The sequence below is a fragment of the Ochotona curzoniae genome, unplaced genomic scaffold, assembly GCF_017591425.1.
Source record: "Ochotona curzoniae isolate NIBS_2020 unplaced genomic scaffold, NIBS_Ocur_1.0 scaffold_2683, whole genome shotgun sequence".
NCBI classification, from domain to species: Eukaryota; Metazoa; Chordata; class Mammalia; order Lagomorpha; family Ochotonidae; genus Ochotona; species Ochotona curzoniae.
In genome coordinates this window covers 640816-659156 of record NW_024467100.1, presented here as the reverse complement: position 1 = coordinate 659156, position 18341 = coordinate 640816, and the positions used below count along the sequence as shown (strand labels likewise).

At 47.9% G+C, this 18341-nt stretch overlaps 1 protein-coding gene across 1 annotated transcript in view; it reads right to left on the bottom strand.

Moving 5' to 3' along the window:
• Positions 1-276: 276 nt before the first annotated feature.
• ILDR2 (immunoglobulin like domain containing receptor 2) overlaps positions 277-18341 on the bottom strand; it is a 54967-nt gene continuing 36902 nt past the window's right edge. Inside the window, exons 5-10 of the mRNA XM_041003262.1 lie at positions 16725-16871; positions 15496-15672; positions 7038-7151; positions 3156-3369; positions 1692-2409; positions 277-312 (exon numbers count right to left, since the gene is read on the bottom strand). Of these exons, the coding sequence (XP_040859196.1) occupies positions 277-312; positions 1692-2409; positions 3156-3369; positions 7038-7151; positions 15496-15672; positions 16725-16871 (1406 nt within the window). The remainder of the gene's footprint in view (positions 313-1691; positions 2410-3155; positions 3370-7037; positions 7152-15495; positions 15673-16724; positions 16872-18341) is intronic.

Sequence of the window (18341 nt, the reverse complement as noted above, 5' to 3'; positions counted from 1 at the left end):
AAGCAGGCTGCACAGGATAAACTGAGAAACTCTGTATGTGAATTTTCTCACTTATCATTGTTTTCTTGGTAAGTTTCTCAAACTAGTTAGCCGGGCTCTGAGGTTTACAAACAGCCTTCCGCAAAGGCTGCCCGACATCCTTTGCCAGAGAAGAGATCAGCAAATCTTCCGAGCTGGTGGCCAGAGAGGATCCCAGGCCTGCTGCTGCTTGCACTGAGGTCTTGTCCCTGTCGTCTGCATCTGATTCCTAGTCATTCAGTAGATGTCTTGAAAACATCAGACCACAAGTGACATCCTGGTTGGAAAGTCGTTCTGGGGAAGAGCAGAAAGAGCTCAAAGTTAAACCACGGGCTGGCTGAGGAAAGCAGCTGACCCAAGAGACGGTTCACTGGGCAGGGTCCGCCACCTGTCGAGAGCCGTGCGCATGCCTGTTAGTGCTGAAGCCAGCATCCGTCCTGGTAGAACTCACTACAGCCACACAGCAACCTGCCACCATCCCAAGGACAACTATGCCACTTACAGCTCCATGACAGCAAGTGTGGATGGCTTACTGTGAACCTCAGATCACCCAAATGCTTTGTCAATTATAGCGTGAACAAGAAAGAATGCCCAGTTGGCAGTCTTTAAAAAAAGGGGGTGGGAGGAAGGGTTGGGCAGCACCTCAGGGGACAGGAGGCCAGAAGCACTTTTGCTTGGAGAGTGGCCTCCAAAGCATTGGGCTCAGAGGCACTTTGGTCCTCCTCCCTCTCGTAGACACCTGTGGCTGTCCCTGAGGTTTCTGTGAGGTCCACAGCTCACACATGATAGCTGAGAGGAGTGGCTGCTCTCAGCAGAAGGAATCAGTATAGCCCATGCAAGGCCACACAGGGACAACAAACTGGGTTGGGGACCCAATGACTTCCTCTCCCAGTACCCAGTCAAAACAATGTCCAAGGGACAAAAAACCAGAAGTGACTGGTGTCCTTGTCAATAGCAGTGACTGCCATCCTTCTGTGTTAAGGTAGACTTTGTGGGAACCTGATCAAAACCACAACGTCTCAACTGTGGGAATCTCCTCCCGTTAGAAAGGTCCAGGGAAGACAACAAAGAGAAGATGGTAGGGGGAGTTACGTGAGGAAATCAGACAGGGTATACCGATGAAGCAAAATCAAGCAAAATACATAGGCGTATTTTGCATGCACGTAAATAAAAATATTTAAGGAAAAAGTGGAAATTTTAACACTGAATAAATACTTAACGATATCAAAGACTTACTTCTCTGATGGGTAGGAAAAAAAAAATCACAGACCCTCTGGCCAAGGGGGCAGGGCACAGGATAGCACACACAGGCACATCGAGAACATTCTGCACCCAGATTGGGACACCCCCTGAAGGCCTGAGGTGGGGGTGCCACTTAGAACCCCTATGCAGATGGCTCCTTATGGCTGATGATTAGAAATGCAGTGCCCTCGGTAAACCGTTCTCACACTTCCCTCTTCTGCCTTTCCCAGAGTCCCAGGTCTACTTGCTTCAGTTGGCACTGAAGGCAGGCAGCCTGCAGAAAGGCCCCCGCAGATGGGCTTCGCGCGGCAGGCCGAGCGGGCTGCCTGCCCGTGACCTCCCAGCCGACCACCCCGCGCCCTGGGCAGCAAGGCCGCCCGGCGACTCCCTGCTCGGCCCACGTGGAGAAGCAGCACCAGGCGCGGCCTCACTGTTTTCTTGGCGGGGTCCTTCTTCCTCCTCTTCTCTGAGTTGCTGTGGAAGGACAGGTCGCGGCTGCGGTAGGACGGGCCCCGGCTCAGCTCGCGCTCGCTGTAGGGCGGCAGCGCGTCGTCGGGCGCGTCCCCGTCGTCCTCGTCGTCGTCCTCGTCGTCGTCGTCGTCGTCGTCCGCGCCCTGCGCCGCGCCCGCCTTGTAGGTGGAGGGCGGCGACCAGGCGTAGTAGGAGGCGCTGCGCGGGCCGAGCCGTGTGCTCAGCTTGGATGGCGTCTCCAGGCTGCCGCCGCGGCTGGCGGCCTCGGGCCGCGACTGGCGCTCCAGCACGCTGCTCAGGTACGAGTGGTCGTACTTGGGCGCCGTGCCCGGCGTGCGGCTCACCAGGCGCGGCAGGTGCGCGTCCTCGGCCGGCCGCCGGCGCGGGGGGCTGTAGGACCAGCCGCGCTCGGCGTCGGTCAGCGGTTCCCGGCTGCGGCTTCGGCTGCGCGGCCCGTAGTACTCTTCCAGGGAGCCGTCCTGGTAGAAAGGCCCGTGCGCCCGCGACTCGGAGCGCTCGAAGCGGCTGCCGCCTCGGGCCTCGTGGCTGTTGCCGTTGGCCCGGCGAGGCCGCTGGCCGTAGGAGTCGGCGAAGGCCGTCAGCTCGTCCATGGACACGGCCGGCACCCCCGTGGCGAAGTTCTTGCGGGAGAGCATCTCTGATTTGGAGCGCTGTTGGCTGTGGGCAAGAGGAAGGCACTTGGTGAGGCCACCGGCTCCTACAGAGGGGATCCCTGGGGACCCAGAGACACAGCCCTAGCCACGCACGCGCAAGGGCCCCAGGAACGTTCTGGGGGCCCTGCTGCTTGGCTGGCTCGGTCATTTTGGCACCTGCCACATCCAAGATAGGTCCAGAGAGGGCTAGCGTTGTCTGTCTCACTGGTTTGTGTGAATGACCAAAATGGGGGTTGTGTTAGTTAAAATTCTTGCAGGGTCTAAACATGCCAAAAACACACCCTTGAACTGCCTTCTGGTCATAGGGGACCTCTGATTGGCAGCCGCACGTGTCACTGGTGCAAGCGGCAGGACACACAGCCGAGGTCCCTGGTAGTTGGCAGGAGAAAGGTAAAGGTGGTAGATTAGCAACACACGGTGTGAAATCTGCTTTCCTTACAGTTGTTGGCCATATCAGCCTTCCCATCTGGAAGTTTCCATTCTCCCAACTTAAAATGGCGGCGTCAATAGAATTCAATGTGTAGTATAAAGTGTTTGGCATTTTGCCTTTCACAAAACTAATGATCAAAAATGATGCAGAATAAAATGCCCGAGGACAAAAGGTCAGCTAACAAGGGCCCTTCCAGATCTGGCGCCCCCCCCATTCCGAAGGGCCTGGAATGAGGAATTCCTCAGCAGACAGAGACACTGCTGGCTCAGAGCAAGCTGGGGTCTGCCTGCCTCTGGCTCCTGTGTGCTCACAGCCCTCACCTGTGCCTGAAGTTCTCTCGGTCCTCCTTGTACTCCAGGGCTGAGGGCCCCCGGCTGGTCCCACTGCCGCCTCCCATGACGCCTGACCAGTAGTCAGGGTTGCTCTCCAAGTCCCCAGACACAGGGAACTGCTTGCTTCGCATCTGATGGTAAGACTGGCGGAAATTGCTGTCTTCCTCATGCAGGGAGCTGAGTTCCGAGATGGTGTTGTTATCTGTGAAGACAGGACAGAGCTCTCTATGGACTCAGCAGGAAGGGAGGCCTGGTCAGGGCTGACACTAGAAGCTCTACGAAATTCTAGCTCTGGGGCCTCCGTGCTGCCCAGGGAGGCTGGTAGGCCTACACTAATGGTGTTTGTGTTCTTAGCTTGGCAGGAGTTGGCTCCAGTTGGAAGTTTACTTGCCTACAGAAGGGGAGGCATGCTGCATGCTCTGTTCTCACAAAAGGAGAACAATTGTTATTGTTCTACCTAAGGCAGGCTTCCCAGAACTTGGGATCTCTGCAGCTGGCCTCCCCCCAGTGTAACGTCATCCATGCTCAATGTTTTTCTTCTTCCTCTACAGCTCTGTGATGACTGTGATGATGATGTCAATTATGCCAGGCCAGAAGGAGAGAGAGAGAGAGAATCTTCCCTGGGGATGGGGCCCCTGGGGCTGGTCCTGTCCTGGGCTTTAGCAGCTCCACAGGCCAGCTGCCTTTGGCTGTGCCCCTCCTACACAGCAAGTCCATAGAGCCTTTAGCAAGTGCACCACCGGCATCAGTGTTTGCCCCCCTCTTGGAGCATGTTCATCCAAGAACCTGAATGTGCTGCCCAGGTGGCATCAAGTCCACCTATCGTGCCTGCTGTGACCTTTTGCCCTCCCTAGAGTATGTTTCAGGGTTATGTGCCAGAGTGAAGGTATGAGAGGAAATGGAGGGCAGGCTGCACTGATGGCCCCAGGGCTTCTACCTGTCCTCTGGTCCCGAGCCCCAAATGTAAAGGGAGGAGCTGGTCGCAACTTTCTCATTTTTTACAGTGATCTAGGCAGCTTTTTGCAAAAGCAGTAGAGAGCAAAGACCAGATTCATGGTTCTAAGAAAGCAAGAAGAGAAAACAAAGCCCAACTGCTTATTTACAAAACTCTGCAATGTATTGAATTCCATTTTCCTGAAAAGGGAAATCTGGTGATTCTATTTGCAGTGTAACTGAACCCAATTGTTCTGCACAGTCTTTTCATTAGAACTTCAAAATATTATCAAAAACAATATTTGCCAGGTTTGGGGCTGGCTGTTGAGAGGTAAGCCAAGACAGTATGGGAGGGGCACCAATGCATGTCTCAGTTTCTCTCGACCTCCCTCAACCCCACTTCCCAATAATCCCTGGAGCAACAGAGAATTTTTACACAAAGAACACCAAACTCTCTCCTCCCCATGGCGTATGATCAGCATCCTGGTGGTTGCCCCAGGGACCCAGGGTTTGCCATGTAAACCATTCGACTTAATCATGCAATCAGTTGATTTTTTAAAATTATAAACTATAATTTCTAAAACTTCTGCTTCCTTCCAAGAAGAATGGACTAATTTGTTCCTATGCTAAATGAAATCAATTCAGATGCTGTTAACAATATTTAGAACTTTCCCTTTCTTTTGACCCCTGTGAACTCCAATGTCTTGGGAACCATACAAAGAGAACTTTCAAATGAGACCACTGGAAAAAAAATAACACTGTTATTTCAGAACTCTCCTCAAACTTCAGGAAAAACTGGACTTTTTTTCATTTCTGGTTTTACCATTCCTATTCAAGGATTTTCAGGATTGTATGTTATAACATTCCTGCCTGGTTGAACGTGAACATCAACATCCCCAGGTACCCTGAAACAACCAGTAATATAATACTAAGTCAGGGACAGGTAAATTTTTGTTTTATCAAGAGTCAGTGCATAAATATTTTAGATTTTGCAGCCCATCATGTTGGAAGTCTCCAATTCTACATTGTAGAGGGAAAGCAGCTCTTGATAATAACTGAGTAAATTACTATGGCTGTGTTTCCATAACATTTTGCTGACATAAACAGGAAGTAAAACATGTTTTCCTGGAAGATAGTTTGCTGACCACTGTCCTGGAAAAACAGCTCATTGGCCACTCCTTACTTAGAAAAGCAAGGTAAGTGAGGGGCACTTGCTAACGACGTCACGAGCCTTGGCCTCAGATTCCCAATGCTTACAGGATCTGTTACTCTCTTACTCCGGCCTGCAGCCATGAGATTCATTTTGTCATGAAAATTTTAAGATTGTTTCACTTCCGTGGTCATGGGTGGAGTTACTTTGCTCTTCATAATCAGAATCCTTGAGTAAAGCGACCTGTAATTCTCCCTCATCTCTATGTAACTATCATCACATCCACCTGCAGCTTCCGGGATGTCTGAGTTCTGGCTCCAGCACTGGCCTAAGTACTGGCCCTGGCGACTTTTCCTCCCTGCCCAACTCTCCTCCAGTGTAAAACGAAGGAGGAGGGAATTCAGCAACCTCAGTGGATTCCTTCTAGTCCTAGCATGCTAGAGCCTTCAGCCCCAAGACTTTGTTTCTGGACAGAACTGCTGCTCCACCATGGGGCCACCCCCAGATTGGCTCAAGTGTTCCATGTGTGAGGAATGTGAAGATTTTGGCTCCGGTGCTCATTCTCTCACAGCATCCCTCAGGCTGCTGGCTTCTTCCTCATGAAGGCTGACCACCTCTGGGTCAGTCTCTAAGGCCCCTTCTGATTCCAAGATTGCACTACTTTACAACCAGCTCGCCTCTGGACAGCAGGTTAACTTAGGTAGAGGGAAGATGTCACCCAAGCCATAATCCATCTTTGAGTTTCAACTGCAGTAACTTTATCTCCAAGCTGTGAAGCTTTTAGATTTCCTGTACAGCCTTCTTCTTGGTCCCTGACTCTCTGTCTCTGGCCCTTTCCATGCATCCATGACAACATTGTTACAACTAGCTTGTCAAGTGCAGTGACATCTGCATTCCTGACATTCCAATCTGGAGATGGTCTTTTTATAGCCAGTAAGGTGGGAGGATGCGGCAGGGGATGCAGGACAGACAGTATAAATTCAGAACTGCAAACTGGGTGGAATATGTTGTCCTTCATCTGAATAAAGCTGCTCTCGTCTGGAACTGTTTCCCCAACAATTGCATCAAGTCTCTTGCTGCTTCCAAGAAGAGGAGGGTTCAGAGTGAGTCTGGTTACCTCCCCAGCACTCCTGCTGGCACCCTCTGATAATTCCCAGTCTATGTTAGACCTGCCCCAGGTTGCCTCCCGGAGACCGGCAGTATCAGCTACCAGGTCGCCAGGGGCTGTGGGGAACTTAAGGGTTGGAATCCTGCTACCTACAAATGTCATCATGTAGAAGCTCTTTGGACAAAAGGAGCATTCTCTTGACTCACTCCTCAATCTCTACTGTTGGAGAATGCCATTGCCCCTTTCCCAGATTCACTCTGTTTTACTTTCATGGAGGCCTCAGTGAGCAGCCCAGCAGCTAGACTGTTCAGTTCTAGGGCCCTTCACATTGGAAAAAACTAATCGTTAAGAGTTCACATCTGAATTCATTATCCTGAATATATTTAAAATGGAGTAATAGGGAAAGGCTGTCTGACATGAACATTTCAAACCACAGGATTCCATAGCCCCAGCAACACTGATTGCCCCTGGAGAGACACAACATAAACCAAGGACATGAAAGATGCTCTACTCTTGGCACCAGAAACCCTTCTCTCTCCCTTGTACCCCCTAGCGCCTGCTTTCTTCGGTGGCAACTCCAACACTTCTGCTGGTTTTGCTCAAGTTGAGTAACTCCCAAACCCCTTAGTAGCTAACCCCCGCACCAGGCACAGATCCCACAGAACCACCACATGCTCACATCTGCCTCTCATCCTTCTGGCTGGATCAAACTGAGCCAGCTCCTTCTCCACGTAGTACAGGACCTTCATCGAGTCTCTCTCTTTGTCGGCCTGGATCCGATAACCTTTGCGAACTGTTGAGGAAAGCACAAGAAAGTGAGCTGGGAAAGGTCCCAATCATACTGCTTGTTGAAAATAATCATCTCTATTTATACTTGTGGGACCCTGTCTGCCATCCCCTGGATCAGCTGGAGCTATTGAAAGAGAGGACTTTGCAGTAACTGTAATATTGTTTTGAATCACTTGTTAACCTCTGTTTCCTGTCCTCTGACCTCCGCCTAGGACTTATCTTCTTAGAAACACATTCTGGATTGAGCACATATGTCATCCTTCAGAGTGAGGCTCACAGCTTCACTTGGGATGGGCACAAGGAAGTTTAGAATAGATGCCCAAACATCAGGGCCTATGACAAAGGTGGCCCAAATGCCCCTGGCTTCCTGGAAGGTGTGAAAAATCCTTCAGTTGAGTGGTGTACAAAAGGTAATATTAGAGTCTAGACCATATAGAGTAGCACAAAGCAAGATGCAAAATACATGGATTTCTAATCATGGCTTCCTTTTATTTCTTCAACATTTCCCTTTTAGGAAAAGGAATGCCATATTTTAGGATTAATTCAGCCTGCTGCCATGTGGTTGCAAGCAGGTGTTATTTTCAAGGCTTAATAATAATAATAATAAATCAAAGCAAGATAATACTGTCTCTTATATCTCCATCCCTCATATTGTCAGAATAAATGTCGCTCATATTTCAGGGCTATTTAGCCCTGTGTCAAATATCCATTCCCAAAGGTGATCACACATCAGCAGGCAAACCACACAGATAAAAGAAAGCAAAAATTGAAAAGAGAGAAGGGATTGATGGGATGGAGCTAGAACAGTAAAGGTAATTAGACAACACTGGGCACTGAAAATGTGTTAGGTACTATGCCAACTGCTTTCCACAGACACATGCTCCTCACAGCCACCTAAGGAAGTACTGCAATCAGTTACATTTTATGGTTGAGGAAACTTTGGCTCAGAGGGTCTTCATGACTTGCCCAGAAATAATTTGGCAGACCTGGGGTTGGAACCATGCAGTCTGATTGAAACACAACTGTATTCCTGCGGCTTGCCTCTCCAGGGCTAAGAGCAGAGGTAGGAAGAAGAATTAAATAAGGAAGATAGTAAAGGCCAGAGCAAGAAGTGCTCCTCGGTGGGTTGTAGGGTCCACAGCATGTTCCTGTCCACTGGCAGGAAGGACTAATGGATGGCAGCGAGTAACTGTGCTCCAGCGCTCCTGAAAGTGGAGCTAACACTATAATGAAAACAGATGACTCCCTGTGCATCCGCAGCAATCCCTGTACATACTGCCTGGCCATGGATGACATCCCCCTCCCCAGGGTACTTACATGAGAGATTAAAGTATAAAATCACACATTACTCGAATCACAACCAAACCTCTGGGGATGGGGCAGTCACCCACACTCTGATTGGCAGGTGCACTGATTTCTCTATATGAGAGCATACCAGGTTATCCACATTCATCTCAAATTGCAGAATTACTTGGAATACTATGAATCTCTCAGCACACCCTTTCCAGTGACGCCTTCTCCCAGGGGTTGGCTCCATCATCCTCATGTAGAAGCAGTTATTAGCGGAAAAGATCTTATTTATCAAGCTACTCATTCTTCTATCTCTGCAGAGGCATGTACAGAGTAGTACAGACAGCTCAATTAAAATACAATTATCCCACAGAACTGCTGCATCTGCCGGGGGCTGATGGAGAATCGTCATGTTGCTGGCTTACTGGGAAAGCTCTCCTACCGGGACTCAGTTCTGTGTCCATAAAATGCAAGGAATCTTTCCCAGACTTGAGTGGCTTAGAGGAGAGTGGACAGCTAAGACAGCTCAAATGCTGCCTCGTACAAAGGCTGTCATTGACTCTCATAACAAGAAAAGTACCAATCACATAGTTTGGACTTTCATTGTGGTCCTTACCATATCCTTGTTTTAAAAACTATTTGTTTACATAATTAATCCTCTCCAAGATTCTAGATGGGAAAGATACCTGATCATTCTAGGTTTCTGTATGCCTGGGACTGTGGGTGGCACCTGATGTTTGTTCACTCGTTGCAGGGCTGAGGTTGGGGGTGGGATTAATGGTCCCTGCAAAGAGCATTTCTAGTTAATTCCCCTCCCCCCCCCCGAAACCGGAACTTCCTAAGGACAAGAGACTAGATCTCTTGGTTCACCCCCTAGCTACAGCACCTAGCATAGGACCTGGCACATTGTAGACATACTACACTTGATCTTAGCCCAAAGGTGGAGAAGCGATACATTGTAGACATACAAAATGTGTACATGAACGAATGAATGAGATGCTTGGATACAAACTGTTTTACAAGGGATTACAATGTATGGCAGATGAGGCCTTGAGGGTGACTCATTGGCATGTTTTGATCAGGAAGAGAAAGGCTTTCTAAGGGTATCCTGAGAAATAGGCAAGGCTTAGGAAACTTTTCAGCCTTCTTTATTGATGATTAATGTTAAAGAAAATGAGCGTGTGTGTAGGTATTACTCCATCTGCAGCCTTAAGCTTTATCTAGATGTTTTGAGTGTGTGAAGCATCCTGGGGTAAATGTTCAGAGGTCATGGGAGGCGGAGTCTGGCCGTCTGTGGAACAGCATACCAGCTTCCCCCTGGTAGTGAGAGATGGCCTTGACTGTGAGCACCTGCTGAAGGATCCTGTAACTGGCAACTTGGACCCAGAGCTCAGGTTTTCCTCCATTAATGAGAATTACACTCCATCATGATACAGATTTGACTGTAAGTGCACAGGTCATGAGATCCCTGAAAATCTTAATAGTTACTATAATTAACTATCTACAGCCTCACATGGAGATGAGAGTTTGGCCTTCAGTACTGTCATCAGAGATTCCTCTCCACTGTACTATAATCTTTCCAATTTATCTTCTCCACCCAAGCAGCGAGTAACTTCAGAAACCTAAATTGTTTTGATGTGTCTAAACTGTGAAGATGTTGGAAGCATCATCCATTGGTTTAAATGGCTAGAAAACCTAGGTAATGCCCCCTGCCTAAAATGTTTTAAATTTTTGTTAATGATAAGCTTAGTTGTACAGAACTCAAAATCATGAGGGCTCTCCAAAAAGTCCATGAAGAATCAGCATCATAAAAAAACTATTCATGGCTGGGCCCGGTGTGATAGTGTAGTGGTTAAAGTCCTCACCTTGAACACGCCAGTAACCCATATGGGCGCTGTTTCTAATCCTGGCAGCCCCATTACCCATCCTGCTCCCTGCTTGTGGCCTGGCAATGCAGTCAAGGACAGCCCAAAACTTTGGGACTCTGCACCTGCGTGGGAGACCCGGAAGAGCTCCTGGCTCCTGGCTTCGGATTGGCTCAGCTCCAGCCATTGCTGTCGCTTGGGGAGTGAACCATCAGAGGGAAGATCTTCCTCTCTGTCTCTCCTCCTCTCTGTGTATCCGCCTTTCCAATAAAAATAAATAAATCTTAAAAAAAAAAAAACTATTCATGGCTGTCCAAAATGTTGTCACCAAAATAAGCTTATCTTTTAATCCCATTTTCTCATGAAGGTTTTTATTTTTTTAATTGCTTCTTTTATTTATTTGAAAGGCATAGTTACACAGAGAGAGGAAGAGATAGACAAAGATCTATTGGTTCACTTCCCAAATGGCCACAATGGCCGAGCTGAACCTGGCTGAAGCCAGGAGCTTGGAACTTCACCCAGATCTCCAACGGGGATGGCAGGAGCCCAAGGATGTTGGCCATCTTCTACTGCTTACCCAAACACATTGGCATGGAGCAAGATCAGGAATGGAGCAGCCGGGACTAAGACTAATGGTGCTCATATGGATTTGCCAGTGTTGTAGAGGGTTTAATCAGCTATGCCACAGCTCAGGTTTTCTCATCAAGGTTTCGAAGTATTCTCATATTCTTTTCGTCCTGGTAGAATCTGGCCTTGTGTCATACATGCACTTAGGAACATATCAAATACCAGAAAACTTTTGTTCATCGTTTCTCTCCAAAAATGAAATTCTCCTTCCTGAGCCCACATTATAAAGTGTTTCCCATGTACTACCTTGTATTTCTCACTCACTTTATTTCCATTCATGAGCCCCCGCAACCATCCTGCTAGACTATAAATTCCTGGAGAATAGGGAAATTTGTAGGCAGTCAATGAAAACATTTTTTTTTATTCGAAAACATATAGCATGGTGTAAGACTGATCTCTATCTGCAGTCTCCCTGAGAATCAGAAAATGGTCTTATGTGTGATGATATTTTAATAAGAAATGAATTGACTGCTGACTAAAGTCCATCAGATCTGGACAATGGCTTTTCTTCCCCCTGGGGATTATTCAGTACAGGGTCAGTGGATGATTTGTGATTTTTTTCAGGGGCAGGTTGGGCCAAGTCCTTTGGCTAGTATGGCTCTTCATTCTGCGGTTTCTCTTATTTGTCTTCCTTGCCAACTTTGGTTTTATTGGAGAGTAGATATTGGGATATTCATTTTGACGTCAAACAATATTTTCAGAAAATTTTATAGAGAATTTAAATTAATTTTCAGCTAATTTCCCTTTTTACAGCCCAAATTCAACTTGTGAAATTTGCAAAAAGACATCTCAGAGGCAGATATCCATGGATAAAGCATTATTCTTCCTGTCCTGTCTTAATGAGCTAAGCAGGGCTGTTTATGGATGATGGAACAGCTGCCAGATCCCACCCCCAGGGTGACAGCAGCTCAGTTGTGGGAGATGTGATTCTTAAAATTTGCATATCCTCTGTACACATACAGTAGGCATATATATAGACACACATTCTTATTAATTTTGAAAATGACATTTCACAATCCTACTTGCCTACTCAATTCTTTCACACAAAGGATTAGTGGAGGCCAAGGAGACTGAAATAAAATGAATTCGAGCAGAGAAGAGCCGATGGGGAGAGACCAGGTAAGAGGTAATTGCATTCAGTAAGGTGGGAGGTGATGGCAACAGGACTAGCACAGCAGCAGCTACAGAGAGGAGAGTAAGCCAGCGCAAGGCTATTTTTAGGTGCAGTCTTAAGGACTTGGTAGCAACTGAATGGCGAAAGTGAGGAAGAAGGAAGAGAGGAGGAGGAAGTCCCTGCTTCTGGCTTGGACGAGCAGGTAGACCATGAGGCCTTCTGGAAATGAGGAATACAGACACCTGGTTTGAGGTGGTCAGTTTGATTGTCTGGGCATTGATGATTCTGAAAGGCTTGAGGAGTCACCTCCACAGGCAGTGAAAATATACAGGACTAAAGAACAGAAGAGAGGTGAGAGAAAATGATCAGTAATCATCAGCAGATAGATGATGGATGAAGCCATGGCACTCGATAAGATCTCACAGGGAGAGGACCTTAAATAAAACAAGAACAGCAGCATCTGCAGGATACTGCCTGGATAAATTACAGACTAAAGTGTTAATGGAGACAAAGAAGGATGGGTGGATTGGGGTGGCAAACACTTCTGAGAAAAGAGGCGAGGTAAGGACTGCAAGCATCTGTTAGATTTAGCAACCAGACAGTCCCAGTTTGCAGAGGGACAAAAGCAGTGGTTGAATGGAAATGACTTAAGGAGTTGGTGAGAGCAGAGGAAACAGATGTTGACTCTTCAAAGCTCCTTCCAAGAATTTTGCTTGAGAAGGACAAAAGGGACCAAGAAGCAACAGCAGAGGACTGCAGTGTTTTTGTAAATTGTTGCTGTATTTTAATGAAAAAGGCTAGGGCATGTTTGGATGTTGAGAGGAAGGTAGGCATCCAGAAGGAAAGGCTGAAAGTATAAGGTGGGAATGGGGTAGAGTGGCCATTCAATACAGGGGAAGAGAGCCCTGACAAAGCTGAAGGCAGAGGATCCTGAAGGGTATAGGGGCAGACAGACTTCCATCACTGCCACGGAGAAGGCTCCACGTAGCGGCTAGGAAGAAGGGGAGGGGAACTCAGGGTGCCTCTTCTCTCTCCCCCATTCAGTACACAACTGGCTGTACCATACACAGCTCATCTAAGGGGCCCTTTTTCAACTACAAAGAGTGTTCAAAAGACTATTGTGTGCCAGTGTAATCTGAAAAATTACTGTTGCTAGATGATTGCCCTAAAATTGAAGTAGCATATAAATATAAAATAGGCTAAATTTACATTTTTATGCGTCAGCATTTCTTAATGTTTTTTAGCATTCTTTAGAAAATCATCTGCATGGAAAATTGGCCCAAGCCCTCCTCCTTAAAGGAGGAGTAGTCAAATCCTACCACGAAGACTGTCAGTGGGACCGTGGTACAGAAATATGCCCAGTAGCAGCCATGAAGAACCCTGTCCTGATTCTGTTAGCCAATGCCATGGCCCTGCCAGCTGTGTGCATCACCAGTTGCCAACTCTTCCTTTAACATGACCCTCAATTGTTCATGTCCAAGGTGAACAGTTATTTAAGCCAAAGACGTGAGTCATAATGAGGTTCAAGCCAGTCTAGTTTAGCAAGGAGTGGGCCACATTTCTTGCAAATAAAACTGCACGAAGGAGTGCTGGATGGGAGAAGAGCTCCTGGAAAAGTCTTCCTCACTCTCAAGAATGAAGCACACCTTTTGTTGTTCTTGTTGTTGTTTATTTTTTCTATTTATTTATCTATTTAATATTTTTTGAAGCACACCTTTATATCCAAGTACTGACAACTGCAGCAGATAGACCGGAAGTATGAGGGGAGCCACAGAACAAAGATGGAATGGGTAAGGTGTCTCAGTAATACCACCTGATCTGTTCAGTTAACCATGTTCTGGAACCATCCTTCCTCGGGATTTCATGTTGTGTGTAATAAGACATTTTCCCATTTTTAAAAGAACTTATAATTGCAGTTAGTTATATGGGAGGATGGAAAGATGACCGCCAGCAGGAGATAGGATGTGCTTTCACAAACAAGGGGAATCCACTAAACACAAAGCAAGCAAAAAAAGAGTTGCAGGGGGAAGGAAGGTGAAAGGAGATGAAAAAAGCAATCAGTGGCAAGTATAAGACAGGCTCCATTCACGTCTCTTTAGCCCACTCCCTCCTGCAAGGGATATGGATAACATAGTCTTTGCCACCCCAGTTCCCATTGTGTTCTTAATCATTAACTTTCACTTCTCAGTCTGTGACTCAGTCTCAGACGTCAGGATTCCACTAATAGTTCCAGCGAGAGAAAAACATAAATACTGATTACTCATAGAGGATAGCCACTCCTTCCACTGCCAGGTGGAGACAGTTCTTTAAGAGGTCTGGGGGCCCTTCTCACCACCCACTGAAGGCAGTCCAGTTACTCCCAGGGGAGAGATGTCTGTGTTAGCAACCCTACCAGCTCAGTCACATCTAGGGGCTCAGAAACCAATCACTCACTCCACTACCTGCCCCAAACCTGTACTCCTTACCCCCGACAATCGCTGCAAATTCACCAGGCTCCAGATGAAAGCTGTCCTCCCCTTAAATCAGCTCTCCTTAATGATTTCATTTCTGTCTGGAGCTGCAATGAAGGGTCACCTTGGAGCCTGTCTTGGTGAATGTCTCACTTGGGTCTTTCAGAATATCTCTCAGATTTACCCATACATCTGGACTCCATTGTTTCTACTAGAATCCAGATGCTCACACTGCCACACTTGAACCACACCAATCACATCTTGGTCCTAGCCTCTGGCTCCATCCATTCTCTCCCACTTACAGCTCACCTTGGCATCTGCCTGCAGGACTCTCATCAAAACCAGCTCTTCTGGAAAGGCCTCGAGGCCCTCCCGACTCTGGCTCCACTACATCCTGCCAACTTCTTCTGACAATCTGGACATTGTCAGACATTTACTCTGTTTTCCCAGCTCTGGGTTTCCTGTCTGGGCTGATCAGCATCTCCTCTCTGACCTCCTCAGTCTGATTCATTTCTCTGGGCCCAGCTCAAATCTCACCCCTTCCCTGAAGACTTCTGCAACCCTCACTTATTTGAATTTTCAGTAGCAGACCCCACAGCCCCTGCTTGCCATCATAAAGGTTGATTCTCTTGGCCTGCTAAGCTGTATTGCTTCTTGGGGAAGCTACATCCTACGTTTCTTGCTGTCCCTCAGGGCACTTAGTACTGCACGCTAGCTGGACACAATATTTAGTAACTGAATGATCAACATTGAAAAGGGATCTTGCTGTTTTTCATCGAGTTTTAGTCATTGAGGATGTGGGGGTGGGGGGAGCTTGGTTCAGGGGAAGCCTGGTATGCACTCAAAAATATAACGATGCAGCTAAGAAGGATTCCCCCATTTCTGGATGAAGATAACCATTATCCAAAGATGCACCCCTGAATCGAGTATACCGATCAGCAAAGAAGCAGGGTGGGAACTCAAGACAACCATGAGGCAGTGCAGTCTGCAACTACGAATTACCACTGTGGCTTCCTCCAGTGGAGTCACTTGGTGCGAGGGGAGGTGGATGCGGCTTGTCCATCAGCATGCCAGAAGAGGGGGCTCCTCCCAAAGGGACAGAGGGGATGGAGTAAGGGCCGGGCACACCGGCGACTGAGGGAGGGTACCCGGCCTTGGCTGCCTTCCCTGCTTCATACACTGTGGAGGGAGATGAAGAGCAAGAGAGATTATGTTGTCCCACCCTCCACAACCCTTATAACAAAAATCCCTGGGGATGTGATTATGGGAGTTCCTGTGTGTGCGTGTGTGTGTGTGTGCGCGTGTGTGCCAGGGGCCGACTTGATTCCTCAGAGCCACCCTCCCCCACTCCCTTGGACTCCTCCGGATTTGCTGAAAGGCACTGGCAGAAGGAATTATAGTGTTTAGTACCTGGCCTCTGAGCAATTAAGCAGTTTGGGAGCTGTCGCAGCAGCATTGCAGGTGACAGCGGCAGCCTGCTCCTAATCTCATGAGCGGAGGCTGCCTCCGCCCCTTGGCAGGAGGCTCCTCCGGGGGCTGCTCAGGGTTGGCCCCAGGAGGATCTGGACCCTCTTCTGGAAAAAGAGAGCAACCAGGGGGCCTGTGTGTGGAGTCTCCTCTGTGGTTTCAAAAGCAAGCTGCCCTTTACTTGTAGAAACGACTTCTAATGATGTTAACATATAGCGTCTGTCTCTCTCTCTTCCAAGATGTGTTTGATTGATGGGGAGAGTGGGGGCAGGGCAGATATCATGCCTGAATGGGCTAAGGCAGTAAGGGAAGACGGTGAATCCCTAAATGAGGACCGGCTCCTTCAGTGGCTTATCCCATCATGAAAATGAAGCTTCTCAGTGGATGCTGCGAAAGGCTGCAGAATGTGTGCTGTGTTTACAATAGGTGGTGGCGAGGGCAAGAGAGAGTGTTTCTGCATGGGAGGGATATGAGCCAGGGAATGAGGAGTGGGCACAGCCTTACCCTACAACCTCACCATCTATCGTCAGGAGAGTCGATGAGGCTACGGAATGCATGGGTGACAGGTGTGGATCAAAAACATAGACATGTGCATGCAGGTGAGGAGGCGAACAAGAATGGTCCTCCCTGAGTCCAGGGGCTCCCCGCAGAGGAGGTCAGCTCCTTGAGTGGCAGGAGAGCCTGGGGCACACAACTGTCGGATAGAAGGTGACTGTTTTTTTTTCCAATCACTCCACCTCTCCCCCACTGGGCGCTTTACTCACAGGCCTGAGGGCAGCAGCACGAATCGGGGCAGCATGGGCAGCGGACATAGCAGCAGCAGCTGTGAGGGCAGCATTGGCACCAGCAGATCCCCACGAGCACGAAGAAGAGGAAGATTCCCAGGATCACCAGGCCAATAAACACCCACTCTGGAGGGACGCACAGAGAAATGCGCATTTGAGATGGCTACCCTTCCGGAGGCAGGACACACTCAGAGTCTGGGAACCTCAATGGGCAAAAAAAGACCCAAAACCCAAAAGGAACTCAGAAAGTGAAACGTGCAGAGCTCTCTCCCCTTAGGCTAGAGTGTGGGGTTGAGGGAAGGCCACCTACATCCTACTGGGAGTAAAGAAGGACTGGCACAAAACAAATGGAGGATTTTGCAGGTTTTGTTGTCAGGGGAAAGGGCTTACTTAACTGATGGTAGTGTCAGGACAAGGATGGGACAAGTGCACAAAGACTCGTGGCTAGTGCTTGAGGAAACTCTGCCTGCTCAGGCTGTGCAGGAATGGTCTATGAATATGCATCATGTTTCCCAAGTTAATCTTTCCCATAACATTAGAAATCCAGATGAGGGATTAAAAAGGTCTCTGAGTCTACACGGCCCAAAGATAACCCATTCTGGTGGTCTGGGTCCCTCATGCATCCATCTCCTTTCCCTGTGCATTGTCCTTAAAGCATGTTTCCTGGACTCAGCACCCAGACTTGATACCCAAACCTTTTGCTTCTATCTGGATAATCATCCTGCTTTTTCCCCCCTACTGAAAACCAGGGACATCGCCTCAGTTAGAGATGACACGGACTCTGTCCCCAGAGAACGGCCTGGAATCGATCACACTCAAGATGACCGTGGTAGAGAGCCAGCACAGCCAAAGGCTAAGAGGCTCAGCGCTTTGACAAATGGTAAGGCTGACATGTGTATTGATGGGTATATTTGTTCACTGCTGGCTGCTATTTTCACAGCTCTGCCAGAGGCTGAACATGAATTCTATTTCATTTGCCCATCCAAAGGATTAAGTGAAAGGAAACATATTCTATTTGTTTTAGGTAAAAATGACTGACCCTCATGTGATTCATCTCAATATCTTGCTATTGAGAGTTGGCTAACAGACCCAGGTTCCCCCAGAGGCGTGGACAGACTGGAGTGAGCCCTGCTTTCCTTTCAAAGCCAAGATAATAGAGTGATTCATTTTGGTTGAAGGCCATGCAACAAACATCCCTTTACAATGAAACTCAAGTGCAGATTGTTTTTTTGTAAATATGGGCTGTTAAATTTCCCTTCAATTAAATGAACATCCAATTGAGAGTTTGAGAATAAGATAGTTTGTATATAAAAAGCTTTGTGATGATGGTAAAAGTATTCAACCTGTGTTCCGAAAACAAACAAGAAGGAGAAGAGGAAAACAGACATCATATTCTTGCTGAATGTTTCTCCTCGCTTATCCTTCTGAGATACATTCAAAGTAGCCAGGCCAGCCTCTGCAGGGAAGGAGGAGTGGGAAGGCCTTGTACCCTGCTGGAGCAGATGGGTAAGTATGCACTCTGAGGACAATGGATAGCAGAAAGCCTTGACCTTCGCAGTAACATAATAACATAATGTGGTTCCTGACATTTACATG